The sequence below is a fragment of the Cryptomeria japonica genome, chromosome 2, assembly GCF_030272615.1.
Source record: "Cryptomeria japonica chromosome 2, Sugi_1.0, whole genome shotgun sequence".
Classification (NCBI taxonomy): domain Eukaryota; kingdom Viridiplantae; phylum Streptophyta; class Pinopsida; order Cupressales; family Cupressaceae; genus Cryptomeria; species Cryptomeria japonica.
Window position 1 is genome coordinate 5,220,812 of NC_081406.1, and position 14,518 is coordinate 5,235,329.

General features: G+C 34.7%; 1 protein-coding gene across 1 annotated transcript; it reads right to left on the minus strand.

The window, feature by feature from the left end:
• Positions 1 to 6,393: 6,393 nt before the first annotated feature.
• LOC131052303 (disease resistance protein RPV1) lies at positions 6,394 to 11,269 on the minus strand. Its single transcript, XM_057986926.2, has 4 exons — positions 9,504 to 11,269; positions 9,080 to 9,373; positions 7,981 to 8,856; positions 6,394 to 7,076 (listed from the first exon to the last, which is right to left on the minus strand). Exons 1-4 carry the CDS (start codon positions 11,124 to 11,126, stop codon positions 6,591 to 6,593), a joined length of 3,279 nt encoding a protein of 1,092 aa, XP_057842909.2. The 5' UTR covers positions 11,127 to 11,269; the 3' UTR covers positions 6,394 to 6,590.
• Between the last annotated feature and the right edge of the window lie 3,249 nt (positions 11,270 to 14,518).

Genomic DNA, 14,518 nt, shown 5'->3' on the forward strand with positions numbered 1-14,518 from the left:
ATTAATACAGTGTTTTTTTTATAAAGAAATGCTTATCGAAAACGCAATATAACGTACGACAAACAAATCGTAGCTGTGAATTGACAGCTGAAATAATGTGTCCACCACTCAGAATTACTTTGTCTTTAGTCTTTGTGGCGCACTAAACAGGAAATTGACATTATTGCTCGTTTATATACTTATGCCAGCATATTCTTTCATAATTATCAATAACATTAAAAGAAGGTGCAATATTTATGCCTTTTGTAGTTTATATAGATTATCTTATAAATTTTATAAGAAGTCTATGATTGAATTTCTAAGTACTTTATTAAAAAATTGATAAGACATCAATCATTAATAATAACATTATTGATAAAATATTAGATATTGTGTCTTGACATTGTTGGCATGTGATGCTGAAGTCTCACTGCCATGAAACAATTAGTCCATTACCATGCACTGATCAATCCATGCATGCATAGGATAATAGATAGTTAGCATGCATGCATAGATTAGTAAATAAGTTAGCTCTAGTTAGATAGTAATCCACCTTAAAAGACAGTTAGTTTTGTTTCTTAATTGGTGGTGTGAGATCTTCTATAAAAGAATGACAATGTAATCTTTTTTATGACAAACAATAAAAATTTGTGTTTGTATTTATGTTGTTGTTGTATATTTTTGTGTTTTATCTCTGTTTCTTTCTTATAGTTGTTAATTCTCTTCCTAGAGACATGATTGGCATCATTTGTGTGCATCATTTGTGTGGCTTGATACAACATTATATGGTAAATTTTGACATAGGTCATTGTAACAATATTCAATGTCACACTCGTCAACATTTTGAACATTGATTTTTGTTGAACATAGAATTGAGGACATTCAACATCAACTAAATGGATTCGCAACAAATAAATATAGTTATTTTAGAGAAGGAATTGTAATCTATGTATTTGTATATGCTTGGAATTCATGTAAACGACAAATATTTTGCTACATGTTATGAGCTAAGTTTTTTGTTGTGCATAAAATAATACATCTAAGATTGTTGTTAATCACAAGCAATCTTGAAATAATTAAATTTATTAAATAATTGTATTGTATATCTCTTTGACCATTAATATTTATTACTTCTAGTTAATGTTGACCTTTTGTAGACAAGTATCTAATGCATTAGAGTTAAGATTCTACACAAACAAAAAAAAATTAAAGTAATTTTTTTCTTTTTGCATATTTTAGTAGAAAGTCGTATAATGTGAACAACAAGAAATTATGGAATGTAAATCAAATAAAGAAAAAATAAATTGAATGATAAAATTAAAATCATATGATATTTATGCTTGAACTCTCCTTAATTACTCAAAAAAATAATAAATTTGTGATATATTATTAACATCTTCAATATCTAATTGATTAAACTCAATGATTAAAAATAAAAGCCATGGTTAGTAGATCTATATTCAATGAAACCCATTGTTCCACGGTCGTTGGGGACGCAGGGACGAGGGACAAAGGGAAAAAGTTTTAGGGACGGGGGGACTTGGGCCTGGGGGGCAAAACGCATTTCCATGGAACACTGAATTGAAACCATAAAAATTTAATCATAATTTGATTCAGACTAAAATTATTAATAATAAAACTTGACATTCCCTCAAAAAAAATTAAATACTAACATGATAGATCGTTGAACGACTGATATTAAAAAATAATCACTAATAAAAAATTTAAAAAAATCATTAAAGTCTATAAAGTCGCAATCCTACCAATAACAACAAATTTTAAAGAAGAGTTCATTATAAGTTAAAAATTAGAAAACAACAAATGCTTAATCCCATAACTCAAAACCTTATGAATAAAATCTTGCAACAAAAAAGCTATTTGTCGCATAAAAACATGGACTATAGGAAACTTTGCTATATGGAGATCCAATTATAGAAGCTTTGCCACATACAACAATCTACAACTTTTCGTAGTTTGCAGCTCTCAACCAAGAAGCCCAGAATCAATCGAATACTTCAACCACTAACCAAAATACTTTGTATAATATCACCCAAACGATAACTCATTACCACATGATCAAATCTATGTAGAGTTCATTGTAGACTACTACCAAAAGTATAATGGAAGAAAAATTGTCCGATGGTAAGGGATGAAAAATTGCACCATAAATGGTTTGATTATTAAGTTCATTGTAGTGAGGGAGCATTGCAGGCATGATGGGACGAGCAATAAAAATTTAATCTCCATTCTCCCGAAAAATTTAAAATAACAATGAAATGGGTTTTTAGGATTATGTGCTAAATGAAAATATCTCGAATTCAAATGTTCTAAGATTAGCATAACATTTATATTTGAATTGAATTATTCTGAAAATTAGACTACGTTAAATGCACACCCTATAGGATTGATGTATGTACATTTAAAAGAAATGACAAAATGTGTGCTTGAAGAAAGCTTGATGTCCTTAATATAGTTTTACATGCCAAATGCTATTGTATGAGGAGGTTTTTTTTCTATACAAAGTTAAATTACATTAAAAGGATCATACATAAAAAATTTGAAGCACGCCTTCCAATCCTGATGATTAGAGTGCACACTCACTTTCAGATTGTCTCCCATCCTCAGCCAATTGAAGTCAAAATTGCCCTCTACTCTCACCACACGTACTTGTAGCACATCTTCACTTCCGGAATCCATGTCCAGGTGGATCATTTCACATGCACGTAAATTGTGATTTCTTTCAATGTTGTAGTATAGCCTATTCGTGCCTTCATGATTAAAATTCTAGCCAAGCGAAAGACAACAAACGATATATCCTCCACACTAGCTAATCTCGTTGTCAACTACATAGTATTCAAAATAATTGTCTTCCTCCCCATTCTGTCCAGTTGGATCGGCCTATAGCCAATTGTACGAGGTGTCTCTTCTAGACATTAGGCATTGACTCTCAAAAGAGATCACTCGTGAAATACATGCTGATGGTCGGCTACGTCTATTCTGGCTCCAAAATGGATCTTTTGTACAGCCTGTTAGCGACATGTTAGTCAATCGCAACCGTTAATTGCAAAATCGATGGTGTAAAATGCGTGACTAACACGCGTGTTAGTCAATCTGTACTGTCGTTTTGGAGCCAGAATAGACGCGTCCCTGATGGTCAAGTCGAAGTACTTATTTTTAATCAAATGGGAGAATAGGTTTCACTTTGGCGGTCACCTATGTCGACACAATTGTTTTTCCCTCCGGTGACAATTGGCTTACACATTGTCTCCCAATGTAGATATTGTACAGACGTACTCACCATTTATTTCAACTATTAAATTATAATATAATTATACTCTTGCAAACGTCATGTCGAAATCACTTTATATATCTTAAAAGATAAAATTTACAGATATACTTTTATAAATTCACTTGATAAGACGGTGTTGCAGTAAATAAGCAAATTATTTTACTAACTGTAAGGACGAAAAAATGTGATTTGGAAGTGGAGAGAGAATTTTAGTTGAACCTACCTTGATGGATCATGGGCTGTTCTGTGTAACTTGGAAGGAGTTGACTAAATTTCACATCCAAACTATCTCACCTGGACGTTTTTGCAGGACTGTTATCTGGGTTGCTTGTTAAATGACTTCAACAAACTTAATATGGTTTTATTAGTCTCTCAATCATGGGCTAAGTTTCTCGTATTCCTTTATCTGGCAGAATTGATTGGTTCAAGAAAATTTGATAAACCATTAGCTACTATTAATAGGTTCAAAGGAAAATGTCTTTTTTAGGAAAGGTATTTAAGGTTTTTGGGATCTATGGACCCTTCCATTTTCCAATGGAAAACATGGCCTCTACTTAAAACTCAATTTCATCTCTCAGCTTTGCTAAGCAACCAATTATTGAAAAACAAAAATTAGTTGCTCCTAAACTTCATAATTTGTTATTCCTAGATTGTCATGCAAACTTTTTCAATGATTAGAGATGACCTAATGCTTGTGGAATTTGCTTATTCCAACTTCAAATCATTTACAAACAGATCCTTCCTCCTATCACCATCTCACCCCATCTCAATAAGATGTGGCATTTATTTTTTCTTCAGTCCAAATGGAACATGGTCAACCTCCAAATTTGGAAGTCCAAAGTTGATGCAAAATCTCAACTCTTAGCATGGAAATTTCTTCATGTTAAACAGTAGATTAGTAACAGCCTTTAATTTGTTTACCCTCTTCCCACTTGCCTTTTGTGTGCAAAATTAGAATCAATAAAACATGTTTTTTGGCTTTGTAGTCATGCTAAAAAATTTATGGAGCTCTCCATTCACCGCTTTTCCTACCTTGTTCCCTTGAGCATTGTCTTGGAAAACAATTCTCCTTGGTGCTTCTTCATCCTTTGATATTGTATCTCATACTTGTAGACATGTGATTGTCAGATGATTTTGGAAGCTTCATTGCAATATTATTTTTTCTAATCCAATCCTTCCACTGTAGATAGAAATTCAAATGCTATGTGCTAATTTGTCTGTCCAAAAATGTAGTTTTTATGTATCTACAACCACTTTTGTTGTAGTTGTAGCTATAACTACTTTTCAAGTAACTATTGTTATTTATAGGTGTATTTGTTATGTGTCTACAACCAATTTTGTTGTAGTTGTAGCTATCATTGTTGTAGTTTCATGTATATACATCAACTTCTATTGTAGGTGTAGCTATTACTTATCAGTTGTTCATGTTTTTTATGTTTCTCAATGATTTATAAATTCTTTCTTTTGCTTCTTTCAATAAAAAAAAACTCTTGAGTGTTTACTTTTCTCTAATAAAAAATAAATATCTCTAAAATGAAATCTATGATGTCCTTTAAATAGATTTTTCTAAAAATAGGTACTCTGGTTTTATTTTGCAATAGTAATACAATAAATCATAAAAAATAATGCAAAACAAAAATTACTATAATTTTACTTTTAGAACTCTAAATTCTTTTTTCTACTTTTTTAACCTCTACGTTGTTTGTATTTATTTAATTTTTTTAACTATGGTTGTTAAAATTTATTATAAAAGTTTTTATTCTCATTTCTACATTTGTATTAATATCAAGAGAAACGATTTACAAATCATTTGTATATCATATATTTATGTTTATGTTTATTCTTCAATATTAATAGTATATTTGTTATTATATTAAATATTTTGACATGTAAATGACTATCAAATTTAAGATTAAAGGTAAGAGTTATTAAACACACTTATACTTTCACACTCCACCCCTTACTGTTGAATGCCTCCCAATATAATAACCTTAAATATTGTGAAGAAATATGTGGATTGCCTTCCTAAGATAAGATTTTATGAATATGATAGGTCATTAACCATATTTTGAGTTAATATAAATTATGTCTAATAAAATTTTGAAATCTAGAACTAATAAAAACCAAACCACTTAATTGATTCTAGTGGCCAATAGATAGTTGTCCATTATTTTGATCATTTAGTTCTTTAATAGTAAATCATAATTTTGATTTCTTACGTGTAAGTGAAAGGAAGTTAAGGTAGCAAAACAACTTCCGGCACTAATCTTCAGAGGGTAATGCAAAACCATTTCAAATCTTTATAATAGTTACAAAAATTCAATAAAAATAAACATAAATAACATGCATACTACAACAAAGTGATTTACACGGAGAAAACCCTTTTGAAACAATTAAAAAAATTAATAATAAAATAAATCACTCCAAAAACCACCCAATATATTATTCAAAAATCAACAACCAATTACAATGTATTTGCAGAACAATAAACACCCTTATAAATATCCAAAGATCCAGATGTAATTCAACATCTATAAGACTCTTACAAACACCCTTCATCTTATGTACCTAATATATAGGAGATGCAATATATGAAATCGTCAAATAGTATTACAAAACTATGAGCTAAAACCACCCAAAAGGTGGCACCCAAATTATCTAATATTCAAAATACCCTATGATGTGTCAAAAGACACAACACGTGTAACTCCCTTTTACAACTCATTTATGTGTCCAATATGTTTTTATATTTCCCTCTTCAAGAGACCCAGCTTATGAGACTTTGATTGATGAACTATTTGAAACACAAAAAATTTAATGAAGTTCTCTAATGAGGTATAACTTGCTATGTCAATTATGACTATTTTTTAGCCAAAGAGATGCCTCTAAAGCCTACAAATGACTTTTAAATGAAACTTTCAAAAACAAAAAACAGTAGCATCTTCAAATCTAGGTCTACTATATTTTGATCACAACCACTTTGGGTCTAAAAAAATTCTACTACAAAGCGAAATTTTGAAAAATATAAATTTTAATATTTTTAAACCTAAACATGATCTTGCAACGAAAATTTATCAACATGCTTATTTAACTAATCGATATCTTTTAAAAAAATCTCACGAATCTATACTCAAATATAAATTTACTATATAAATATAAGATTGAAACACCATTTACTAGCCAGAAATATAACATTTATATTTGGATTGAGTTACTTTCAAATTTTGGCTACGTTAAATACACATCCTTTAGGATTTACCTTTGTACAATTAATTACAAACAAAATGTGTGCTTGAAGAAAGCTTAATGTCTTTATATAGTTTTACACGCCAAATGTTATGGTACGAGGAGGTTTTTCTTCTACACAAGGATAAATTCCATTCAGAGGATCGTACATCAAGAATTTGAAGCAGGCCTTCCAATCCTGATGATCAGAGCGCGCACTCACTCTCATTTTGTCTCCCATCCTCAGCCAATTGAAGTCAAAATCACCTTCCGTTCTCACCACACGTACTTCCAACACATCTTCTCTTCCACAATCTACGTCCGGGTGGATCATTTCACATGCCCGTAAATTATGATTCCTTTCAATGCTGTAGCGCAGCCTGTTCCTGCCTTCGCAATCAAAATTGTGGCCAAGCGAAAGACAACAAACAATATATCCTGCACAGTAGCTAATCTCACTATCAACTGCACAGTACTCAAAACAATTATTTTCATCCCGGTTTTCTCCATTCGGCTCGGCATGAAGCCAAGTCAAAGTGATAGCTGGAGTGGACATTAGACATTGACTCTCGAAAGAGATGGCCTGCCAAATACATGTTTGATTGTTAGGTTTTATTTTTTAATAACATGGAAAAATGTGTTTCAAATAAACGGTCATCTATGCAGTCACGATATTTTTTTCTCGAGTGACAGCTGGTTTACACACTGTCTCGCAGTGTAGATGTTGTACAGACGTATTCGCCATTTATTTGAACTGTTCTAATAATAAATTAAATTTTCTTGCAGATTGTCACGTTCAAATTTTCTTGCAGATCGTTAAGGTTTTACTTTTTAATAACATGGAAAAATGTGTTTCAAATAAACGGTCATCTATGCAGTCACGACATTTTTTTCTCGAGTGACAGCTGGTTTACACACTGACTCGCACTGTAGATGTTGTACAGACGTACTCGCCATTTATTTGAACTGTTCTAATAATAAATTAAATTTTCTTGCAGATTGTTAGGTTTTACTTTTTAATAATATGGGAGTGCATAAAGCCAAGTCGAAAGAGACGGCCTGCCAACTAGATGTTGAAGGTTAGGTCAAGGTACTTAATCAAATGGGAGCAGAGCTTTCAATTTGATGGTCACCTTTGCTGTCAAGATATATTTTTTACTTACAGTGACAGGTGGTTTACATATAACTGTCTCGCAGTGCAGATATTGTAGAAATCACAGCTGGTTTACATATTGTTGTGCTCGCCATTTATTTGAATGTGATACACTTTTATAATATTCTTGCATATGACACGTACAAATCACGTGATATACTTTTATAATATTCTTGCATAAAAAATAAAATATTCACCAATAAAATATAAATTGACACACACTTTTATAATTTCAATTTGAGACGGTGCCGTAAAAAATACGCATATTATTTTGCTGACAGAAAGTACGACAAACGTGAATGGGAAGTTAGGAAAGAAGTTTCATTGGACCTACCTTGATGGTATCGTAGAAAGAAAGTAATTGCTTTGAGCTGACACCGGGCCCCGCAATGAAAATGCTCTCCAGCGACTTGAGACCAGCCAAGCAACTTCCGAGTATTGAGCTGGAAAGTTTTGTACATCCCACCAATTTCAATGTTGTCAATCCTTGCAATGATTCCAATCCCGGCAGACCCGTCAGATGGCATGACCTGCTTACGTCTAATCTACACAGACTTTTCAGTCCGGACAAACAGCATATGCTCTGCAATTGCATACAGTCACGGGCAAACAGCATCTCTAGTGATAGTGGGACCGCTCTCAATTCGGAAAGCTCGCTGCACCCGTCCACATGGAGTTCCCAAAGTCCACTCAACTTTTGTAAGCTGCCGGGAAGGCTACGAAACCTGTTATATTCTAGATGGATGATTCTTAATGAACACAATTCGAATAGTCCGGCTGGGAGTCCATTTTCACACAATTGGCAGTACCCGGCATCCAGATAAGCCAAACTTTTTAGGCCACCCATGGTGACCGGTAGCTCTCGAAGATTTGAATTGTGGTGAATTTCTAGTTTTTCCAACCGACTCAAATTGCCGAAACTGGCCGGAAGGTTGCATAGATTCTTACACCAAGAGATATCCAATTCTTCCAGACTTGAAAGCATGCCGAAATCCTCGGGCAAATAAGAAACGCCACAGCCTTTCATGTTGAGAGAAACTAAGCTGTGGAAGTTTCCCAGAGTATTCCCCAAATTATTGGGCAGGTTTCTCAGTGTTTGGCAATTGTGCAAGTCCAGGATCTGCAACTGGTTATAGATTATTGTTGGAGGAAGTTTTTCCAGGGACGCGCATCCTCTCAAAATAAGCACTTTAAGTTTCTCGGGGCATATCTGTTCAAACATCATGACATACATAAATCCAAACCCTTAAATTCTTCACACTTCATTAAAGAGAGAATATTTGTATGGATCGAATTTATTAGAGTTTCATTTTTTCTATATTTAACTGGGTAAAAGGCTTTTGCATTAATGTTTCGATGAACCATCAACGTTTCTGATTTACGTAGTATAGCAACTTCAGAAGAAAAAAGAATGCAACTTTTGTAGGTCTTACGTTTGAATATTCTTCTGTCTTTTCGTCCCATAGATGAGTTATTTGGCTATCAGTCACCTCCAGAATAACAAGGTTGTTCAGGTTCATTCCCGGAGGTAACCGTGTTAATGAACATCTCGTCAATCTTAGCCATCTCAATTCGTCAAAGTAGAGTGCCTCAGGAAAGTGTCCCTTTATATCAACATCTACAAGCCAAAGCAACCTCAAGTTGTACAGCTGCATGAACATGCCTGGCTTCACTGTCTTCCTTTCCTTGGGCTCGTAGCGAAGATAGCGAACTGTCTTGGCCTTTTCCTTGATTCCATATAAAAAATATACAAATATTTCATACTTCCATTGCAACTGGAATCTAGCTACCATGCGAGACAAACATAAATAACCAAATGAAACAGTAGAAAAAAAATAGGAAGTGGAGAATCCATACCCAGGGTCGACGTAACAAATGGTGCACATCGTCCTCATGGAATAGTCTTGTGCGTTTATGGGGCTCTGGAGAAATTTCATTTGCTAAAGTTGTTCCCAAATCTCGGAGGCACCGATGCATCCATAATTCATTACCAGGGCCCACGTTCGCCAAGGACTTTTGAAAAATATGTGCGAGAGACGCATGACAATTCCATTTCATTTCGGCCCAAAAGATCATAGCAATGTCCTTGTCCTGCCCCGTAAAAAGGCAAGCAATATCTAGAAACATCTCCCTTTCATTGGGGTCAAGGGTATCGTAGGTGGCTCTAAGTTTCTTTTGCATATAAGGCTCATCACTTAACTTGTCTGCCATGTCTTTCCATACCTCTCTATCGTCTTCACCAACCAGGCTTTTGCCAAGAAGTTGGAGTGCAAGAGGATGGCCCTCACAAGAATCAACAATATTGGTGCTTAGAGTTTGTAGCTCTGGATCTGGACAGTGTGAACTAGGGAAAGCGTGGAATTTGAATAACTCCATGGCATGTTCTTGAGAAAGCCTTCTTACCTCGTACATTTCATCAACATTCGCCAATTTTAGAATTTGTTGATTCTGAGATGTAATGAGCAAACGACTGCCAGCCCCAATGTCGGTGAAATTTCCTGCAAGAGCTTCCAGCTGCTCGGCACTTTGAATGTCATCAAGAAGTAGTAGAACTCTCTTACCCCTGAGACACTCTTGTAGCATGTATTTACCTCGATCAATATGTTCTACTTCGCCTCTGAATGGGAGCGACTCCTCTTTGGGCATGAATCGGGTGACATCTTTGAGCATATGGGTTTGCAGCTTTACGATTCCATCTTCCAGTTGACATCTTTCTCCCACACCCAGTACAAAACAATGCACTTCAAACTGACTGTAGAAGACTTCTTTGCAAACAACCTTGGCCAGGGTGGTTTTACCAATACCGGGCATCCCATGTATACCCACTTTCACAATCTTCTTCTCACGATCCGCTAAGTTTAATAATCCCTTGACATGCTCCACAAGCCAGTCTAAACCAAAGCATTTCGGTGTATCCAAATGAACCTTATACGTCTCTAAGATTTTCCCTACATCCCTCACGACATCTTTAATCCAATCGGCTTCCCTGAATAACTGCGAACCAATATCGGTCAATACTTTATATTGATCCCCAGACCAGCCACATATATGGGAAACGTTCTGTATTGGTCCGACTATCTCTCTGCTTGGATGTTGTTCGAAATGTTGATCAGATGTAAGCCTGACCTGGTGGCGAACGTCTGAAGGCACAATATCATAAAACAGAGGAAAAATTTTGACACTGGACTTAACCATAAAACACACTTCATTCAAAAACGAATGTGACTGGACAAATATTCGGGAGAAAATGGGAATGCAGATCCTACTTTCTCGGATGCGTTGATAAGAAGGGCTATCATCTGTTAATTTTTCTTCTAACCGGGTGAAAATGCCTGCTTCGAGAAAAGCAGAACACAGTCGGCTAGCAAACCATTGGCAGTTGATATCAGGGCCATAAAAGCTTAAGTAAACATCATATATTTTGAGATTGTTGAATGTATAGGAGGGGTCGGTGGGACAAGAAGCGGCAGAGGCAAACATATTGAATCTGCAACTTTCTTCAAAGATGACGCCCCATAACTGCTCAGACCAAAAATTGGCCTTCGTTTATATGGGTTCATAAAGTTTTTGTTCTAGTTTCGTCTCAACTTAAGTAGAATTTCCCATCGTCCAAGTGGAATCCACCTGTAAGGAGAAGAGAACAATCTTTCTCCATTATTTGGTATACTCGTTTTATTCTGGCTTATCGTGAACGCAATAAAATGTAACGCATACGGCTGATGTGATTTATTTAATTTTGAAAGTGATCGGTTTGCTGGAACGTCTTGTCGACAAGTCAGAGTTACTTTTTCTTTAGTCTTTTTCTGGCACACCTACCAAAAATTACATTGTTCTCTTTTCCAAAAGAATGGTTTTATTATGGAAGCCAGATGGAAGGATAATAAAATAATATTTCTCTATTATTATATTCGTTCTTATCGTAAACGCAACGCAATGTAGGACGAATGCAGGTGTGAATGGAGCCGTAGCCGAAAAAACTGGCGTGTCCACTACTCAGAATTATTTTGTCGTATTGAACCGCAGCATAAAAAATGGCGTGTCCACCACTCAGAATTATTTTATCGTTTTATCTTTTGTCTTCGTCGCACACTTTTCTTGAAATTGACATTATTGCGTTTTTCATAATAATGGTTCATTATGGATGGCATGATCTTTTAAATTATTAATAATATTTTTTAGTTTAATTTATTATTGTAATTTTTTTAAATTAAAATAATAATATATAAAAAGTTTTTTAGTTTTGGAGTTCAAAATTTTAGGCTAGTCCAAATGATTCCATAATAGGCAAACAACAAAGTTAGTCCAAAATATATTACTGTAAGTGTAGAGTATTAATTCATATTATATTTCTTCAAATCTTTGCAAGATTTTTCTTAACAATGACATATATATAATTTAGTACAATTATTAGTGCAATAATTTCTTTAATCTAGTAAAGAAATAAGTGGACTTCCTTACTAAGATCAGGGTTAGTGAACATGGCAAACAATTAATCTAATTTTAGAGTATTTAGAGTTAAGATAAATTGTGTATGGCAAAATTTTCAATCTAGAAATAATAGTAATGGAAGCACTTAGCCAATTTGACCATTATTTTGATCATATCTCTTTAATTGTAAGTCATAATTACAATTTCTTATGTGTCAAAAGCATAATGATGAAGGATACTATATAGAATGGAGTATACTATACCTTAACCTTCATAATTCATAGCCTCCATAGAACAACGACATTATGACCCATTGATGGAGTGCCCATATAAAAGCACCTTGAAGGATTGGAGAAGTTGGATGAGGCAAGGCAGTTGACAAAATTTCATCTTCTAACAAAGCATCGAAGATAGAAAGCATGGCACAATCGAAAGATCAGTCTAAACAATTCAAGGTTGATGTTATGGTCCAACTCTATGGTAGCAAATTCAAGAAGAAAGGAAAACTCAAAGTTTGGTGGTTGGGACTGTATCGAATTAACAATATTCTTGATTAAAGGGGAATCCACTTAAGAACATAAGATGAAAATATAATACAATATTATGTCAATGAAGCAAGGTTGAAATATTATCATCAAAATATTGAATAGAGTTGACTTGAAGACAAGTCAAGGTTTCAAAAGGTGGAGTGATGTTTGCAAGAAGATGAGCAACCAGACACATTTCAGGAGAACATACCACATCTGCCACATCAAGCTCATGGAGCATAATATTAGGAAGATAACATTTGATTAGGGATACTATGTGTTGCCCCCTTTTTATTTTTCATTTATAGCCTATCAAAAAAAAAAGGGTAATTATTTTCCTAGGACTTAAGTCTTCATTAAACGAGTTTCGTACTCATGTGTCGAACCTTTTATAAAGTTCACAATTCGAGTTCAAGAGAAATGTGTTCCATAAAGTTCTAAGTTGTCATTAGCATAGTCATTGAACTTGAACTTTGAACCTTTTCGGTTCAAGGTTCAAGGTTCAATCGGTCTTTTGTCTTGTGTTTTGCGGTTGTCTCTTTATTAGTAGTTTTGTGGTCACTTTGAACTTGAACCATTGAACTTTTGTTTTGAAATGGTTCAAGGTTCATGGTTCATTCTCGTGTTATTAAACGTTCCTTTTGTCTCTTTCTGCTTGTTCGCAAATGTGACTTGTTGTCATTGAACTTTGAACCAATGAAGTTCTTTTAAAATGAGTTCAAGGTTCAAAGCGGTGTTTTCAACTCAGCCCGATGGTGTCTTGGAAGAAAAGGCGGCGTAATCAAAATAGAATTTTCCTTGGTTTTCGTGTTTTCAAATTGTAATTATGGAAACAATCATGAGAAGGCATGTCGACTGTGTGGAGTTGATTTCTAATTAATAAGCATGTCAGAAGTATATCAAATCACAAGTGATTTTACACGGGTGAATGCTCTGGGCCGAAGCGTGTGTTGGTTCTTTTCAGTCTTTTTCGTCTTTTAATATGGGGCGTCTCAAGTAAGATAATTATTGTTGCCGTTGGCGAAGAGTGGAGACGCAGAAGGTAATTTAGCTCAGTTCTTCCAAGGGTTTCATAGTTTGATGTTGAAGACAAGTGAGTTCAACTGCTTATTTTCCCCTACTCTGTTTTAGTTCTGAAAATTGGAAAGTGTAATTCTTTGCTTCGGAGTTGAATGTTGTCTGATTGACGCAATTTAAAGCAAAAATGAGACCGATTCTGCCCAATTTGGGTCGAACATCATGCTTGGTTAGTACCCTTCCAGAGTTAGATGATACAGCCTTCATTCGAGATGAGTTAGATAACTTTCTAGAGAGGGTCAAGAACCCGACAGCTAATTCCATGATGGAAAAGATAGTTCACAGTGGTCTTGTTGAGGCCGCTGCATTCCCAATTGCTGCTCCTTGCCCAGAACTAGTATATGCATGCATGAACCGATATGATGTTGGTAATAGGTGTATTAGAGCTAATAATGGAGATATGCTAGTGCAGATTGACAGAGAAACTGTAATGGCTGCAATTGGAATTCCTCACAAAGAGTCGTATGAAGATTGGTCCATAGGAACCTCATACGCATTTTTCTCTGAGAAGAGAAGTGTTTATCGGAGTGTCATAGCTAGGAACTGGCTCCTTAAAATACGAAAGGGAGGTTCTAGGTTGCCCAAACCCTTAGCAAGAGAGCATTTCATCATAGAAGTTAGGGATATCGTGATCCTTTTGAACAGGCTTAAGGGGAATTCACATGCCTTCTATTGGGAGGACTAGATGTATTTTTACATTCAGGTATTATTAGCTGGTGAAAAATACCTGGACTGGGCGCAAGTAATTGCTGAGAGACTGCATGAAGGGTTGAGTAATTTTGTTGGAACAACTAATTTTCACATGACTTCATACTTGTTCTATATTTTAGCCTGTATCAG

Excerpts from the sequence above, each read along its gene's own strand:
- LOC131052303 (XM_057986926.2), bottom strand. The coding sequence starts at position 11,126 with ATGTTTGCCTCTGCCGCTTCTTGTCCCACCGACCCCTCCTATACATTC. Across the intron at positions 8,857-9,079 it reads AGACAGAAGAATATTCAAAC|ATATGCCCCGAGAAACTTAA; the intron begins GTAAGACCTACA and ends ATGTTTGAACAG. Across the intron at positions 7,077-7,980 it reads CTTTCTACGATACCATCAAG|GCCATCTCTTTCGAGAGTCA; the intron begins GTAGGTCCAATG and ends TGTATTTGGCAG.